At 37.3% G+C, this 19,378-nt stretch overlaps 1 protein-coding gene across 5 annotated transcripts in view; it reads left to right on the forward strand.

Moving 5' to 3' along the window:
- The window catches only part of BANK1 (B cell scaffold protein with ankyrin repeats 1), a 315,442-nt gene that overhangs the window by 236,272 nt on the left and 59,792 nt on the right, over window positions 1–19,378 (forward strand). For all 5 annotated transcript variants that reach the window (XM_045392698.3, XM_074040965.1, XM_005555547.5 and 2 more), the window contains 2 exons: window positions 13,846–13,924; window positions 17,561–17,869. In XM_045392698.3, coding sequence (XP_045248633.2) covers window positions 13,846–13,924; window positions 17,561–17,869 — 388 coding nt within the window. The remainder of the gene's footprint in view (window positions 1–13,845; window positions 13,925–17,560; window positions 17,870–19,378) is intronic.

Genomic DNA, 19,378 nt, shown 5'->3' on the forward strand with positions numbered 1-19,378 from the left:
CATACTTTTATCTATCTTAACTTACTCCACAGGAACAACCTCCGCTGGATATTACTGGCCCTTAAGTTGAAGGCTTCAGGCTAAAAATTTTATTTTCCCACCATGTTTTCATTGAATTTACAATTCACATTTTCCATTTTTAGGTCTTTTATGTTTTAAACACTTTTGTCAATAAAAAATCAACTCTCTTAATTCTGTACTTGGAAGGGAGGGATTATTCCAGGCATAGGAACACCTACTGGAAATAGATTTGCAACAATATAAACTTTAAGACTCTGTTTAATTTGTCAAATAACACTTATTTTCTGATAGTAATAATAGAAACTTAAAAGGTCTTTGGTTTCATTTGTCAAATAACACTTATCTAACAACTAAAGAGTATAATCTGTGTGGGAAATTGCTAGGTGTTCAAGTAGTGTTATATGTTTGCTGCTAGCTTGGATTTTAGAAGTCACTTGCCCCTCTGTGTTTAGATAAATGCAATGTCCAACAACTTGTGACGATGACAATTCTAGTCTTTTATTACTCAGCTTGTTTTTCTTTGTTTGTTTTATGATTTGGTTTTCTTTGACCCGTACTCAAATTATCAAAGATTTGGAAGAAAGAACCAAGAAAAGTTGCCTCTTAGTAAGAGTCAACATAAATGTAAACCTGGGTTCCTCTTCACTAACTTCAATCTGCCAACCTGGAAACACGTAAATTCATTCATTATTTAGTTTCTATGTAGTTTTTTTTTTTTTTTCCAAATTAAAGCAACTTTTTGAACAATTATATTGAGATATTCAAAGTAGCAAGATGATTTGTACTGTGGACATAGTGTTACTTTGTATTTCCTCTACAGACTTTTATTAACATGTGATTTTGAAACTAAAACTGATTTCAAGATTTTAGAATGCTCAAAAGCAAAGTTTTTTGCTACTGTCTGATATACCCTGTTGTTGTAGGAATAGAAAACCTGAGTTACGTTCTGAATGCAGCAATTGTGGATTCGTGTATTGAGCCAAGTTCCTTAATCAATTATTCGCTCTTCTCTTGTATACTCTGTAACTCATCCATACCCAATTTCTTTTTCCCTATGCTTGGTGCTCCTGGAATGAAACACCCTTCTGAGTCAGCACTGGTCGTCTCTTACATCAGTTTATGCTGAGAGAAGGCAAACTAGTCTTAATGTTAGCCTAAAGAATTTCTTGTTATAATATCAACATTATAAAATCAAATGTAAGCTATTTGGGGTTTAAACCCCTTGTAGAATCATGTGAGAGTCTTCTGTCCCCAACCCTGCTGATGTTCAGCTCTTAGAGTACCTTTCATGTCATAGTCTGTAGGAATGGTGGCCCCAGGAAAATTTCCATGTACTTCCCTGCTTAATTTCTACTAGTTCAAATGGTCCACTATTGACCCGTCATCACATCTGTCATGTGATTTCTCACACCTGAAAATAGAGATTTTTTTAAAAAAAAATCATAGTAAGCTATGAAAAGGAGGAGGTCTTTATTTTTAATCTTTTTAAGATTTGGAGGTCTTCATTTTTAATCTTTATATTCCAATTTGAACACATCTGATCTTAACATTATAATTGAATACAAAATTTTACATAAACACAATTTGGTAATACTAAAAAAAGGGCAACATAAAAATTATTTGTTAGCAAAATGAGAATTTTAAGGCAGATAATAGAGATAATTTTCTAGTGCTTTCTATGTACCAAGCTCTGTGCTAAGCACTTGGTATGTCCTATTTAATTTTCACCAAAAATCTGTGAGATAAGGTACATTTATGGTGATTTTCACATCCAGAGAGACGAAGAGAGAAGAATGTCCTTAAGTTCATGTAATTAATAGGGCAAAGAGTAAGATTTGAATCCAAATCTGTCTGACAATATCCCTAATCTCAAACTCTTAACCTGTATAACCTAAAGATGTTTAAATGGGATATTTAATAGCAGTATCAGTTATGATTATCATCATCATCATAATTGAGATACGTCTAATACTCCATAACTAGGGTATAGTAAAAAATGTTGACTTCACTCTTCCTGTCAAAATGTACATCTTCTCCCAAAATCTACCTGCTTCTTTGATTAGGTAACTTTGTTCTTTGCCTTTTGCATATGTCCTGCTCAACTTTGCTTTTGCTTGCTCCATTCTCCTTACCAAGAAAACCCACATCGTTCCCTCCTCCACCAACTCATGTACTGTCTATTCATCCATTAGAAAAATAAACATGCATTAGCTACTGGAACCATATTCAGAATTTATCTCTTAGATTCTACTCATCCTTCTAAACTCAGGCCTAATTATTCCAAGTAGAATTATTACAACTTTACTCTCTATTGTAAAACTAGTCAAATTTAGTCAAAATTAAAGGACTATAATTACTTCATGGTTGTCACTTTGATTTTCCCAGCTAAATATTCAGCATCCTGGGAGTATTTCACATCTCTTGTATATCCCTGGAAACTTGCCTAGTATTATAGTATTATACACAAAGAAAACATTTACAAGGTATTTTTGACTAATTTAGCAGCATTGGTGTTCTCATGCCTAAAAATGTTAGATTGCATGTCTGAAGTACATACTAAGAATTTCCCGGGGCTCAGTTTTTGCATGTTTTGGTAAAGCTATCTGCACCAGAAATTCATTCTTAATATCTTATTCCAGGTGTTTTATCTGAGTTCTGAATACCATTCTGAAATCAAGGAAGGCAAATTCAGGAGAGCCTGTCTTTTAGCTTTGACCTTTGACTTATATAATTATATTATCTTTCTGACTATCTCTGACATTTTTCTGCATTTCTTGTTTTCTTTTTTACTAAATTCCTTCTTTTTCCTATCTTCTCACCATCCAACTTCATTTCTAAATGGTAGACATAACTATGTGGCTTTTGTTTGATTTTAGTGTATTGTTTAGGAGTGTCTAATACCCAATTAATTAGTTTAATTCCATGGCAGGCTTACTTAAATTTTTTTAATTTTTATAAAGGAATATAGTCATATTTGAATAAATATAATTTATAGATTGAAATTCAGTAGCTTCTATCTATGCAATTTCTTGGTGTCTTTTTGACTTAATTTTGACTTTGTACTTCGTTATTCTGCAATTTAATTCTTACTGATCAAATTAATAGTTTACTTGATCACTATACAACTACCTACCTTCTGCCTTCCAAATTGGTAAGTACCATAACTTCATAAAGAAATTGAAGGCCGGGCGCGGTGGCTCAAGCCTGTAATCCCAGCACTTTGGGAGGCCGAGACGGGCGGATCACGAGGTCAGGAGATCGAGACCATCCTGGCGAACACGGTGAAACCCCGTCTCTACTAAAAAAAATACAAAAAACTAGCCGGGCGCGGTGGCGGGCGCCTGTAGTCCCAGCTACACAGGAGGCTGAGGCAGGAGAATGGCGTAAACCCGGGAGGCGGAGCTTGCAGTGAGCTGAGATCCGGCCACTGCGCTCCAGCCCCGGCGACAGAGCGAGACTCCGTCTCAAAAAAAAAAAAAAAAAAAAGAAATTGGAAGAGTCACCATTTTATAGTTACATTCCCGCTCCAAATTTAATTTCAAATATTCCAGAAAGCAATGCAAAGAAGACTTAACATGTAGATTAAATTGACCTCAAAATTCTCATCTCAAATTACATAGAAAATGTGATTTTAATCAATGTCTTTATCTCTAAATAACAAAAGTTCTTTGGAGGAGTGTCCTGGAAAAGACATTTATTAACATTAGTACTGGTTACCAGACAGTGAACTGAGCAGAAACTTACATGCCATGTTTGACCCCTTTCCTCCAGCCTTTGGCATCGAAGCTGTGAAAAATCGTGTGCATACTCTCTCCTGGATATTTCTTATATTTGCGTTCTCCAGTAAATATTTTCTTCCACTAATCCTCATTACCCTTTGCTTTGACTATCAGTATAGCCCTTCTCCCTATTACCCACTGTTACTAGAATTATTATTCTAAAATACAGGCAGGAACATGCTACTTTCCACTTCTTAAGAAACAATTACATACTCCAAAGTCGTTCAAACTTCATAAAATAAAACCTTAATGCACCAACACATCTTCACACTCAAATATATCCTTCCATGAAACTTAACCAAACCAACTGAAACCATCCACCAAGTCTTCTTGCTGTTTTGTTCATGGTCTCCCATTGGCCACTAATATTTCATCCTTTTCTTTGCAGAGTAAAACTCACTTATATTTTAAGACTCAGAATTAATATCATCTATTCTGTGAAATTTTCTATCCCGCCCACTCACTGGAAATGGTTACATGTTTCTATCTTACAGTATTTTGCAAGCATATGCATATTTTAAATGTATGTTTCATTTTGCCTAACTAATCTGTATTATTTGTCTTCCCCGCTAATTATAAAATATTGGAAGTTGGGGATCATGAAACCTTCATATTTAGGTATCCTGTATTTCCTGATATAGTGTTTTGTGCATGTGAACTCCGGATGTTATCACCTTCCATCTCCATAGCCCTTACTTGTAATGAAGCGCTCTCCAACATTTTTTATTCATTTTTGAAAAATCAAATCTGAAGCAAAATTGTCCTATATCCCCTCTTCACATACGGCTCCTGAAAAGACACTCTATACATGATGCATTGGATTTATCACCCTCATTTAACGTTTTTAAGCTTCATCAATCCAGTATGAATTCACCCAATTCCATTGTAATTTCCATCACCAGGGTCACCAGTGACTTGGACTGGAACACCTGATTAACTATTTTCAGGACTTTTCTTTTTCACACTTGTTGATGCATTTAACATTTGTGATTTACTTAAAACCCTCTCTTCTGATTTTTCAGACATATCTCTCTTCAGGTTTTTCCCTTTGCTTATGTAACTGTTTTCTTCTAATATCCTTTTCTGGATCGTAGAATCTAGACCTCAGAAAAGCTTGGAGCTAAAGACATGCCCACGAATAATAAGGATAGAGATATAAATTAAGGGCAGCAGAGTGGATAAGATGACTCTTATCCACTGTGGATAAGAATGGATACAGGGAGAGTGCATTCTGTATAAAGAGGGGGACAAAGATGAACCCAGGAAAAGGAAATTTATGAAGATAGTTGGCCAGTGCAGACCATAGACTACATTTAAAAACAACTTTTTCCTGGGAAAATACTCAAATTATTACAAGTGTTAGTGTGACACATTGTTTTAATGTTCTATCAGTGTATGAAAAACAGAATAAATGAGTTGTTATCTACAGGTTCTTTTCAGACTTGGGGTTCCATCATTTTAAATGAAGATAGTTATTTTTCATATTTATAGTTACAGTCTTAACAAAGAACTGGATTTTAATTTTATTCCATTTTAGTGACAGAGATGGTCAGAGGCAAATCAGGCATTTGACCCAATAAAGGTGCTGACACCTCACAGATACAGCCACAACTATGGTGGGTTTGAAACAGAGTATTAAAATAGGGCTAGAATATCTTTTAAAAGGGCAGGTCCTCAAGTCTGATATTCATAATTGTAGTTATCCCATGGGCTGTGATGTGCTTTATAAAACCTGGTAAAAATCACTCATAATCAACACTGTGGAAAGTTGTGCAAGAGTTGAGGCAATTACAATATCTTCAGAATCTCATAAAATGATTTGGAAACCAACTGTCCTATGAAGATTGTTTTTATTCACTTCCTCAAAATCAGAATATTATGATCAATTTGTACAGGACCAGATGTCAAAGCCATGTGGAGCCTCATATACCTCAGTCAACAAGACATTCTCTTTTTAGTTTATCTTTGATAATGAATGATTTTAATTTTATTACATTAAACATTCTGTTCTACAAGGACTATCTGTGGGTTGGAATATTACATTAAGCATGTTCAACGAATAGATTCTGTCATTTAATCTTTCATTTAGAGAAGTGGGAATCAATGTAACTGTCAAGATAATTTTTTCATCCAATCTCCAAACCCAAAAGCAAATGAATAAAACTTTTGCTTTGATCATCTCTTTCTTTCCTTCCTTCCTTTCTTTCTTCTTTCTTTCTCTTTCTTTCTCTCTCCCTTTCTTTCTTTTCTTTCTTTCTTTCTTTCCTTTCTTTCTTTCTTTTCTTTCTTTTCTTTCCTTCTTTCTTTCTTTCCCTTCCTTCCTTCCTTTCCCTTTCTTTCTTTCTTTCTTTTCTTTTCTTTTCTTTTCTTTTCTTTTCTTTTCTTTTCTTTTCTTTTCTTTTCTTTTCTTTTCTTTTCTTTTGACAGAGTCTCACTCCGTTGGCCAGGCTGGAGTGCAGTGGCACCATCTCGGCTCACTGCAACCTCTGCGTCCTGGGCTCAAGCAGTTCTCCTGCCTCAGCCTCCCAAGTAGCTGGGATTACAGGGGTGTGCCACCAGGCCCGGCTACTTTTTGTATGTTTAGTAGAGACAGGATTCCACCATGTTGGCCAGGCTGGTCTTGAACTCTTGACCTCAGGTAATCCACCGTGCCCAGCCTGCTTTGATCATCTATTTCTTAATACTCTATTTCAACTCTAAGGACTGAGTTTGTTGTTGTGAAATAAATAAAATATTGTATTCTAATAACTTTTTGTTTGTCTTCCTCTTCCATTACAAATGTGGTTATTTTTTAAAATGGGAAATATATCACTTTTTCTATTTTCAACTTACCTTCCCCAGTAGTTAACAGAGTATTTAGCAGATAGTAGGCCTACAAAAATATTTGACAAATGAATGAAGGAAACCATGCTTGCTTAAAAGTAGATGTATATCTTAGATGAAGGAAGATCAAATATGCAGATTACATTTACTCAGCAGTTACTATGTGGTAGATGTGATATGTGTCTTGCTTACATTATTCTGATTTAATTCTCCCATCAAACTGATGGCATAGATATTACTATCCACATTTTGCAGGATATAATATTGAGGCTTAGAGTTAAGTGTCTGGCCTAATGTCGCACAGGTAGTATATGATAGAGATGTGATTTGTACTTAAATTGACTCCATAGTCTGTGTTCTGTCTACTCCACCATACAGCCAAGGATTAAAGTATTAGATGTCAGAATGCCATGAGACTCAACTCTGAAGCCATCATTGATTTTATTGAAGAATTATTAATATATTATTAGATCCAGCATGTTTTTCAAAATAAATACGATTATAAGCGTAGGGAACCCAAGTAAGAAGCATTGGGTTTTTAGCATAAATATTTCTGCAGAGCATTTTATTCTGGAGAAAACAATTACTCCGTGCATAGTCTGATTATATAAAATATCAATTGTACATATTATTTATGAAAGTTTTCAAATCAACCTAGATTTTTTTTAATTTAGAGGTAGATTCTTTTGAGACATTATTGGGTTCAGGGTGTTTGGCTTTTTGTACAAATGTCACATGCCTTCAGTTATGACACAAAAAACAATTCCATTAGGTTTCAACCTCAGTACATACACATCCATCCACATACGTGCCTAATGTCAGTTTATTAATTCACAGTGATTTTGAGCTCATAATGCCCTAGCTTCTGAAAAATATATTGACATTTTTGCATAATCCCCAAAATCTTTGTAAACCATTACTACTAAAAAATTAGTAAAGAAAATCCTTGAAATGGTTTTGGGAGTACTATGGATTTTTATTTTTATTTTTATTTTATTTTTTTATTATACTTTAAGTTCTAGAGTACATGTGCACAACGTGCAGGTTTGTTACATATGTACACATGTGCCATGTTGGTGTGCTGCACCCATTAACTCGTCATTTACATTAGGTATATCTCCTAATGCTACCCCTCCACCCAATACCCCCCAAAACAGGCCCCGATGTGTGATGTTCCCCTTGCTGTGTCCAAGTGATCTCATTGTTCATTTCTCACCTATGAGTGAGAATATGCGGTGTTTGGTTTTCTGTTCTTGCGATAGTTTGTTGAGAATGATGGTTTCCAGCTGCATCCATGTCCCTACAAAGGACACGAACTCATCCTTTTTTATAGCTGCATAGTATTCCATCGTGTGTATGTGCCACATTTTCTTAATCCAGTGTGCCACTGATGGACATTTGGGATGATTCCAAGTCTTTGCTATTGTGAATAGAGCCGCAACAAACATACGTGTGCATGTGTCTTTATAGCAGCATGATTTATAATCCTTTGGGTATATCCCCAGTAATGGGATGGCTGGGTCATATGGTATTTCTAGTTCTAGATCCTTGAGGAATCGCCACACTGTTTTCCACAATGGTTGAATTAGTTTACAGTCCCACCAACAGTGTAAAAGTGTTCCTATTTCTCCACATCCTCTCCAGCACCTGTTTTTTTCTGACTTTTTAATGATTGCCATTCTAACTGGTGTGAGATGGTATCTCATTGTGGTTTTGATGTGCGTTTCTCTGATGGCGAGTGATGATGAGCATTTTTCATGTGTCTGTTGGCTGCATAAATGTCTTCCTTTGAGAAGTGTCTGTTCATATCCTTTGCCCACTTTTTGATGGGGTTGTTTGGTGTAAATTTGTTTGAGTTCTTTATAGGTTCTGGGTGTTAGCCCTTTGTCAGATGAGTAGATTGCAAAAATGTTCTCCCATTCTGTAGGTTGCCTGTTCACTCTGATGGTAGTTTATTTTGCTGTGCAGAAGCTCTTTTGTTTAATTAGATCCCATTTGTCAATTTTGGCTTTTGTTGCCATTGCTTTTGGTGTTTTAGACATGAAGTCGTTGCCCATACCTATGTCCTAAATAATATTACCTAGGTTTTCTTCTAGGGTTTTTATGGTTTTAGGTCTAACATTTAAGTCTTTAATCCATCTTGAATTAATTTTTGTATAAGGTGTAAGGAAGGGATCCAGTTTCAGCTTTCTACATATGGCTAGCCAGTTTTCCCAGCACCATTTATTAAATAGGGAAATCTTTCCCCATTTCTTGTTTTTGTCAGGTTTGTCAAAGATCAGATGGCTGTAGATGTGTGGGATTATTTCTGAGGGCTCTGTTCTGATATAGACCAACAGAGACCATTGGTCTATATCTCTTTTTTGGTACCAGTACCATGCTGTTTTTGTTCCTGTACCCTTGTAGTATAGTTTGAAGTCAGGTATCGTGATGCCTCCAGCTTTATTCTTTTAGCTAAGGATTGTCTCAGCTGTGCGGGCTCTTTTTTGGTTCCATAAGAACTTTAAAGTAGTTTTTTCCAATTCTGTGAAGAAGTCATTGGTAGCTTGATGGGGATGGCATTGAATCTACAAATTACCTTGGGCAGTATGGCCATTTTCACGACATTGATTCTTCCGATCCATGAGCAAGAAATGTTTTTCCATTTGTTGATGTCCTCTTTTATTTCATTGAGCAGTGGTTTGCAGTTCTCCTTGAAGAGGTCCTTCATATCCCTTGTAAGTTAGATTCTCCTAGGTATTTTATTCTCTTTGAAGCAATTGTGAATGGAGTTCACTCATGATTTGGCTCTCTGTTTGTCTGTTACTGGTGTATAAGAATGCTTGTGATTTTTGCACATTGATTTTGTATACTGAGACTTTGCTGAATTTGCTTATCAGCTTAAGGAGATTTTGGGCTGAGACCATGGGTTTTCAAAATATACAATCATGTCATCTGCAAACAGGGACAATTTGACTTCTTCATTTCCTAATTGAATACCCTTTATTTCTTTCTCTTGCCTGATTGCCCTAGCCAGAACTTCCAACACTATGTTGAATAGGAGTGGTGAGAGAGGGCATCCCTGTCTTGTGCCAGTTTTCAAAGGGAATGCTTCCACTTGTTGCCCATTCAATATGATATTGGCTGTGTGTTTGTCATAAATAGCTCTTATTATTTTGAGATACGTCCCATCAATACCAAATTTATTGAGAGTTTTTAGCATGAAGGGCTGTTGAATTTTGTCAAAGGCCCTTTCTGCATCTATTGAGATAATCATGTGGTTTTTGTCTTTGGTTCTGGTTATATGCTGGATTACGTTTATTGATTTGCATATGTTGAACCAGCCTTGCTTCCCAGGGATAAAACCCACTTTGTCATGGTGGATAAGCTTTTTGATGTGCTGCTGGATTTGGTTTGCCATTATTTTATTGAGGATTTTTGCATCGATGTTCATCAGGGATATTGGTCTAAAATTCTGTTTTTTTGTTGTGTCTCTGCCAGGCTTTGGTATCAGGATGATGCTGGCCTCATAAATGAGTTAGGGTGGATTCCCTCTTTTTCTATTGATTGGAATAGTTTCAGAAGGAATGGTGCCAGCTCCTCCTTGTACCTCTGGTAGAATTCGACTGTGAATCCGTCTGGTCCTGGACTTTTTTTGGTTGGTAGGCTAGTAATTATAGCCTCAATTTCAGAACCTGTTATTGGTCTATTCAGGGATTCAACTTCTTCCTGATTTAGTCTTGGGAGAGTGTATGTTACCAGGAAATTATCCATTTCTTCTAGATTTTCTAGTTTATTTGCATAGAGGTGTTTATAGTATTCTCTGATCGTAGTTTGCATTTCTTTGGGGTCATTGGTGATATCCCTTTTATCGTGTTTTATTGCACCTATTTGATTCTTCTCTCTTTTCCTCTTTATTAGTTTTGCTAGCGTTCTATCAATTTTGTTGATCTTTTCAAAACACCAGCTCCTGGATTCATGGATTTTTTTGAAAGGATTTTTGTGTCCCTATCTCCTTCAGTTTGCTTCCATCTTAGTTGTTTCTTGCCTTCTGCTAGCTTTTGAATGTGTTTGCTCTTGCTTCTCTAGTTCTTTTAATTGTGATGTTAGGGTGTCAATTTTAGATCTTTCCTGGTTTCTCTTGTGGGCATTCAGTGCTATAAATTTCCCTCTACACACTGCTTTAAATGTGTCCCAGAGATTCTGGTAAGTTGTATCTATGTTCTCATTGGTTTCAAAGAACATCTTTCTTTCTGCCCTCATTTCGTTGTGTACCCAGTAGTCATTCAGGAGCAGGTTGTTCAGTTTCCATGTAGTTGAGTGGTTTTGAGTGAGTTTCTTAGTCCTGAGTTCTAGTTTGATTGCACTGTGGTCTGAGAGACAGTTTGTTATAATTTCTGTTATTTTACATTTGCTGAGGAGTGCTTTACTTCCAACTATGTGGTCAATTGTGGAATAAGTGCGATGTGGTGCTGAGAAGAATGTTTATTCTGTTGATTTGGGGTGGAGAGTTATGTAGATGTCTATTAGGTCTGCTTGGTGCAGAGCTGAGTTCAATTCCTACATGTCCTTGTTAACCTTCTGTCTCGTTGATCTGTCTAATGTTGACAGTGGAGTGTTAAAGTCTCCCATTACTATTGTGTGGGAGTCCAAGTCTCTTTGTAAGTCTCTAAGGACGTGCTTTATGAATCTGGGTTTTCCTGTATTGGGTGCATATATATTTAGGATAGTTAGCTCTTCTTGTTGAATTGATCCCTTTACCATTATGTAATGGCCTTCTTTGTCTCTTTTGATCTTTGTTGGTTTAAAGTCTGTTTTATCAGAGACTAGGATTGAAACCCCTGCCTTTTTTTGTTTTCCATTTGCTTGGTAGATCTTCCTCCATCCCTTTATTTTCAGCCTATGTGTATCTCTGCACTTGAGATGGGTCTCCTGAATACAGCACACTGATGGGTCTTGACTCTTTATCCAATTTGCCAGTCTTTGTCTTTTAATTGGACCATTTAGCCCATTTACATTTAAGGTTAATATTGTTATGTGTGAATTTGATCCTGCCATTATGATGTTAGCTGGCTGTTTGCTCATTAGTTGATGCAGTTTCTTCCTAGCATCTATGGTCTTTCCATTTTGGCATGTTTTTGCAGTGACTGGTACTGGTTGTTCCTTTCCATGTTTAGGGCTTCCTTCAGGAGCTCTTGTCGGGCAGGCCTGGTGGTGACAAAATCTCTAAGCCTTTGCTTGTCTGTAAAGGATTTTATTTCTCCTTGACTTATGAAACTTAGTTTGTCTGGATATGAAATTCTGGGTTGAAAATTCTTTACTTTAAGAATGTTGAATATTGGCCCCCACTCTCTTCTAGCATGTAGAGTTTCTGCTGAGAGATCCACTGTTAGTTGGATGGGCTTCCTTTTGTGGGTAACCCGATCTTTCTCTCTGGCTGCCCTTTACATTTTTTCCTTCATTTCAACCTTGGTGAATCTGACAGTTGTTTGTCTTGGGGTTACTCTTCCGAAGGAGTATCTCTGTGGCGTTCTCTGTATGTCCTGAATTTGAATGTCAGCCTGCCTTGCTAGATTGAGTAAGTTCTCCTAGATAATATCCTGCAGAATATTTCCGAACTTGGTTCCATTCTCCACGTCACTTTCAGGTACACCAGTCAGATGTGGATTTGGTCTTTTCACATAGTCCCGTATTTCTTGGAGGCTTTGTTCATTTATTTTTACTCTTTTCTCTAAACTTCTCTTCTCGCTTCATTTCATTCATTTGATCTTTAATCACTGGTACCCTTTCTTCCAGTTGATTGAATTGGTTACTGAACCTTGTTCATGTGTCACATAGTTCTCATGCCATGGTTTTCAACTCCATCAGGTCATTTAAGGACTTCTCTACCCTGGTTATTCTAGTTATCCATTCATCTAATCTTTTTGCAAGGTTTTTAGCTTCTTTGTGATGGGTTCACACTTCCTCCTTTAGCTCGGAGAAGTTTGATCGTCTGAAGCCTTCTTCTCTCAACTTGTCAAAGTCACTCTCCATCTAGCTTTGTTCCATTGCTGGCAAGGAGCTGCGTTCCTTTGGAAGAGAAGAGGCACTCTAATTTTTAGAATGTTCAGCTTTTCTCCTTTGTTTCTCTCCATCTTTGTGGTTTTATCTACCTTTGGTCTTTAATGATGGTGATGTACAGATGGGGTTTTGGTGTGGATGTCCTTTCTCTATGTTAGTTTTCCTTCTAACAATCAGGACCCTCAGCTGCAGGTCTTTTGGAGTTTACTGGAGATCCACTCCAGACCTGTTTTCCTGGGTATCAGCAGCAGAGGCTGCGGAACAGTGAATATTGTTGAACAGTAAATGTTGCTGCCTGATCGTTCCTCTGGAAGCTTCGTCTCAGAGGGGTACCTGGCCATGTGAGGTGTCAGTCTGCCCCTACTGGGGTGTGCCTCCCAGTTAGGCTACTCAGGGGTCAGGGACCCACTTGAGGAGGCAGTCTGTCCGTTTTCAGATCTCAAACTCTGATGGGAGAACCACTACTCTCTTCAAAGCTATCAGACAGGGACATTTAAATCTGCAGAAGTTTCTGCTGCCTTTTGTTCAGCTATGCCTTGCCACCAGAGGTGGAGTCCACAAAGGCAGGCAGGCCTCCTTGAGCTGCAGTGGGCTCCACCCAGTTTGAACTTCCCACCTGCTTTGTTTACCTACTCAAGCCTCAGCAATGGTGGGCGTCCCTCCTCCAGCCTCACTGTCACCCTGCAGTTCCATCTCAGACTGCTGTGCTAGCAATGAGCGAGGCTCTGTGGCTGTGGGACCCTCCAAGCCAGGTGCGGGATATAGTCTCCTGGTGTGCCATTTGCTAAGACTCTTGGAAAAGCTCAGTCTTAGGGTGGGAGTGACCCAATTTTCCAGGTGATGTCTGTCACGGCTTCCCTTGGCTAGGAAAGGGAATTCCCTGACCACTTTTGCTTCCCAGGTGAGGCGATGCCTTGCCCTGCTTTGGTTCTGTCTTGGTGGGCTCCACCCACTGTCCTGCACCCACTGTCTGACACGGACCAGTAAGATGAACCCGGTACCTCAGTTGGAAATGCAGAAGTCAGCCGTCTTCTGCGTTGCTCACGCTGGAAGCTATAGACTGGAGCTGTTCCTTTTCAGCCATCTTGGAACCCAGCAAAAGCTATTTCTTATTTGCAGAGGCATCCAGTGCATATTTATTAAGATTAATGCATATTATTAAAAATTACATTTATTTTTACAGATCCAAGAAATTGACACAAATAATGAGCAAGAAAATGATTATGAAGAGGATATTGCCTCATTTTCCACATATATTCCTTGTAAGTTTTTCTATGTTTTATATATACATATGTCATATCCATATATATACCACATATATATGTGACTTATGGAAGATGTAACTGAAAAAGCAAGACTGAAGAGAATGTGGCATGGTATTTAATTAACTGGCTTTTAATTTGTAATAGAGACACTACTATATCATATTGCTAATTTAAATGCTTTTAATACGTTCAAGTTTTAGTAATCAAATACTGATTTTTCCTACCCAGAGGGAATACACAAATAACTCTGTTATGACTATTTGGACTATTTGGCAACTACATTTTTAAAGTTTTTTAAAAACACAAAACCACGTTCTTTGCAGACCTTAGTTTTCTCAGTTATGAAATGAGAACATTGAACTAGAATACTCTCTAAGGTCCTCCCTGGCTCTATATCTGTGATTCTACATTCTAAAGTCTGAAGAAATAATTCATGATGTTCCTACATGTATATAAATGTATAAATTTATATACACACTTACATATATGTGTATATATAGATATACACACATGTATATATACATGTTTATATGTGTATGTAAACTCTACCCATTATGCCAGGTTTTATTGGCATACAGCTCAACGGCTTCACCAGCATGTTGGATAGGAATCTCACACCCAACATTTTTGAAAATTCTGATTCCTGCCATTGCCAAACCTCTCCATCTGATGACTTCCCTATCTCAGTAAGTGAAAACTCCTTCCCTCCTTTGTTCAAGTCAGTTAAAAAATCCTTGAAAGTCATCTTTGGCATTTTTACTTTCTCTCCTATCCCATACGCAATCAGTTATACAATACTGTTGACTCTACCTTCAAAATATTCCCAGCATTCAGCCATTTCTCTCCCCTTTCATTATCCTAGTCCACACCATCATCAGTTCTCCCTTTGTTTACTGCAGTAACACAGTGGAGAAATGGAGGGCCAATGTCACTTCCTATATTGCAAGTTTGGCAATGAACAGAAATGTTTCTATTGTTATGACTCAGGAGGGAGGATTACTACTGGTATTTATTGGGTAGAGATAGAAGGAATGCTACTAAATAATGTATAGAAAGCCTTCATTGCAACTTTCACATTTGCTGCCTCTGATATTCTTCGCTTCATGAAAAGACTAAACACCTTTCATGAAGGATTAAACACTTTTCTTCACCAAATCCTCCAATACTTCCCTATTGTACTCATAATCTTTCTCATCCCCTAAAAGGCCCTAATCTTTGTGTTCCCATCTCTCACCATTCTCTTGCTTGTTCACACACAAATAATGCTCCTGCCTCAGGGCATTTGCACTTTCTATTCCTTCTGTACACTTTCTCCTTATATGCCCAAGGCTTGCTCCATCACTTCTTTCTTTGTATTATGACACCCTCCTCTTCATTTCACTTTACCTGCTCCTTTTCTTCATTGCATTTATCAACACTTAACATAATATATCATTTATCTGGTTGTTGTTTATTGCCTGTATTCTCTTTCTAAAACACATGCTCAAAGGGATTAGGGCTTCTTATTCACTGTTTTTATTGTATCCCCAGTACCTGTAACAGAACATAGTCTATACCCAATGACACATTATTGACCAAAAGTTTTTCAAATGATGGGGAACTGCAAATCAAATAAAGTTAAATGCAATTAAATGCCTTCACTAGCATACTTTGGCAAAATTAGTAAACTCTTCAAATTATTGCAGGACACAAAAAATGCTAAATATTAAATTAATGGATTAATGCACCAAGCTTTGAAGTTATATATCTTATCATTTAAATTATAATAAAAGTGATTTATAATCAGGCCACCATTGAAAATTACCATATGTTTATCATGACATTTAATTTTCAGAAGAATTGACTGTAATAATAAAATATTATTTCAATTATTTATAAAGAAAAATTTCACTTTTGCAGTTTGGAACTACAAACTCTCTTGTATATGAAACTGCGTGTGACTGGGCTCAAGCCAGTCTCTTTCATGAGTGAGAGGGGGAAGCACAGAACTCTAGCTCAGCGGGTTCCCATTGGTATTACCATTACAACAAAGCATGCTAAAACACACTAACTCGTTAAATCTGACTTTCCAGGGCTGAAACTCAAGTTTCGGCATATTTGATGACAAGTACCATACAGATTCTGTTGCTTATTCGGTATTAAGAAACACTGAATATATAAACAGAAATGTGGCTAAGAGTAATTTCCTATAGCATGAATGTAATTCTGAGTTGATGACTGATTTGCCCATATAGAAATAATAAAGTCCCTTTGCTAGCCTGAGCAATAATTGTTTTCCATCCATTCCATCATCTACTCCATCAGCATTTCTAGAGACTACTTTATTTCAGGCTTAGTGTTTTGTGTTAAGGATAAAAAGATGAATGAGATCTGTGCAGATAGATCATACAGAAACAAATAACTATCCACTCTGCCCAGGCTGGTAATTAAAGAATCTTGGTTTAGTTCTAATATTGGAAACTGTATCTTTCTTCTTTCTCACATGAAAGAATAGAAAAACAAAAAAGAAAATTCCATAGAGTAATATGGGCTACCATCATGGGCATGATTTTTCTACATGACTAATTTTTCTCCATGGGAGAAAAATTTCTATGGTGTAATTCTTCATTTTAAAGGAGTCTTTCTTCTCTACATTCTGCTGTTTGGGATTTTAAGCTATATTTTAGCTTAACAACATTTTAATACAGCAATTTCTTGCCTTGACAAGGACAAGAATTCACAAATTCAAAGGTCTGTTACAGAGGTTCCAAAGTCTGTTTAGAAATTCCAAAAGACTGTTTTAAATTTTTCGAATCCTTTATTTAGAGAAGATTTTTATAAAGAAAATTTAATAAAAGTTTTTTTCTGAAGATTTAAAGTCATTGTATTATAATTTCTTTTTTTCTGTTTTCTTCCTATTTAAAGAGCACTTACTGTATATAACATAAAAACAAATAATGGTATGGTTGTCAGAGTAGAGGGAATTTGGATCATTTGGTTAAATTTCAGGGTAGAATGCATTTATAGGTGAAGAACTGATCTTCAGAAAGATTTACCTACTGTTGGTGATTTACATGCCTTCCCCACCAAAAAAAATTAACTTTTACCAAGTAATAGTTCCAAAGTTAATATAGTATCTGTAAATGATTTATTATAAGGAATTATAAAATATTATAGTTATCTGTAAAGATCAATATATATTAAATAACTAAATAAGAGTCACAGATTCATTTGTATTTATTATTTACAAGCAAGTAAAGGTTTGTGTCTTTTCCCTTTTCTTTACCTTTTCCATCATTTATTATTTTATTGGGTCAGTTATATTGTTTTCTAATAAAAATGCAAGGATGCTATCAAATATATGAACTTGTTAAAACAACAACACTAAAGAATCAGAATATCATTATCTGCATGAGTGTGTCATATACACAGATAGCAAGACATAATGGAGCTTTGACTGTTCATTTGGTAAGTATTTTAAAAGCCCAGAAATAAATGACTGTTCACTAAAAGTTATACATTTGACAGCTTTTCACTATATCAGGTCATAAAAGTTTTATTAGCAGTACTACTATTTCTGTACAAATTTACAAAATATGAAATGCCTCCAGATGGTGTGATTAAATGAAATAATGCAATCTTCATTGTAAACAGCCACACAGAACCCAGCATGTCATCATGAAAGCAGGAAGACCTACAGGCAGAGTGCAGATGTTGCTGAGGCAAGTGAAATGGAAGGGGAAGGAAAAGAGAATGGATCAGACATGGAGGCCAAGCACAGCCCACTAGAGGTTGGCAGTGAGAGTTCTGAGGACCAGTATGATGACTTGTATGTGTTCATTCCTGGTGCCGATCCAGAAAATAATTCACAAGAGCCACTCATGAGCAGCAGACCTCCTCTCCCTCCTCCGCGACCCATAGCTACTGCCTTCCAACTGGAAAGACCTCACTTCACCTTACCAGGTAAGTTTAAGGTTAGAAAAAACAAAGCAAAACAAAGACAAACCTTTGACAGGCTTACATAGCAAATAGTGCAACGGCAAATCTATACAGAGCAGATCAGCTTCTGAAACCAAGAGCAGCATTCCTCCTATTCTTTAAAAACTAAGGCCTGGGAAATGAGGCAAGAGATAACTACCTCTACCTCGTTCTTTTCTTTCTTTTTTCCTTCCTTCCTTCCTTCCTTCCTTCCTTCCTTCCTTCCTTCCTTTCTTCCTCTTTCCACCCTCCCTCCTTTGCTTTCTTCCTTCCTTCTCTCACTTTGTCTCTCTCTCTTTCCTTCTTCCCTGTCTCATTACAAAGCTTTAAGAAAATAAAACTTGGAAGGAGTCTATAGTTCTTCATGTAAAATGAACCTCAGGCATTTTGTGGAAAAGGAAATACAACATTGCTTTTAAAACATGCTCTCAGTCTTCAGAAAAAAAAAGTGAAATGCTGATGATCCACAATTTTCAGATGAACTTGGGCACTTCAGTCACTTGGTAGCTGTGGGAGAATGAAGTGTTAAAGGGTTTGTCGCACACTGCACTGACACCAAAGAAACACTCTATACACTATCCAAGTGGAAGAAGAGTCAACGTAGCTGTCACTGGCATTTGTTCCCAGATGCAGGAATTGGGGTGTGGAAAGTGGGTGTGGGGAATCTGTCCTTGTGGAGGGCATGAAGAGGAGCTTCCACATTAGGTTTATCTGCCTGGAGTGTTCAACAGCCTGACAAACTCCCAGCTCCAGGCTCACTCTTACAGTCACAAATTATCATCTACTTTTTGATCATTATTTCATATGTACTTCCCAAATTTATATTTATTTTCCAAATACAATGTTCTTAAGAAGGCAATTTAGTTAAAAAAATATCCTTATCAAAACCCCATTTTCACTACAATTTAGTTGTTGGATCCTAGAAGGCTATAAAGTATAAAAACATGGCCTTGTTTCAAAAAGTAAATTTTTAAGCAATGAAATTTAGTATTTGGGCTGGGCGCAGTGGCTCACGCCTATAATCCCAACACTTTGGGAGGCTGAGGTAGGCGGATCACCTGAGGTCAGGAGTTTGAGACCAGCCTGGCCAACATGGTGAAACCCCATCTCTACTAAAAATACAAAAGTTGCCGGGCGCGGTGGCTCACGCCTGTAATCCCAGCACTTTGGGAGGCCGAGGCGGGCGGATCACAAGGTCAGGAGATCGAGACCACGGTGAAACCCCGTCTCTACTAAAAATACAAAAAATTAGCCGGGCGCGGTGGCGGGCGCCTGTAGTCCCAGCTACTCAGGAAGCTGAGGCAGGAGAATGGCGTAAACCCAGGAGGCGGAGCTTGCAGTGAGCCGAGATCGCGCCACTGCACTCCAGCCTGGGCGACAGAGCGAGACTCCGTCTCAAAAAACAAAAACAAAAACAAAAATACAAAAGTTAGCTGTGCTTGCGCCTGTAATCCCAGCTACTGGGGAGGCTGAGGCAGGAGAATCACTTGAGCC

The sequence above is a fragment of the Macaca fascicularis genome, chromosome 5 (assembly GCF_037993035.2).
Source record: "Macaca fascicularis isolate 582-1 chromosome 5, T2T-MFA8v1.1".
NCBI lineage: Eukaryota > Metazoa > Chordata > Mammalia > Primates > Cercopithecidae > Macaca > Macaca fascicularis.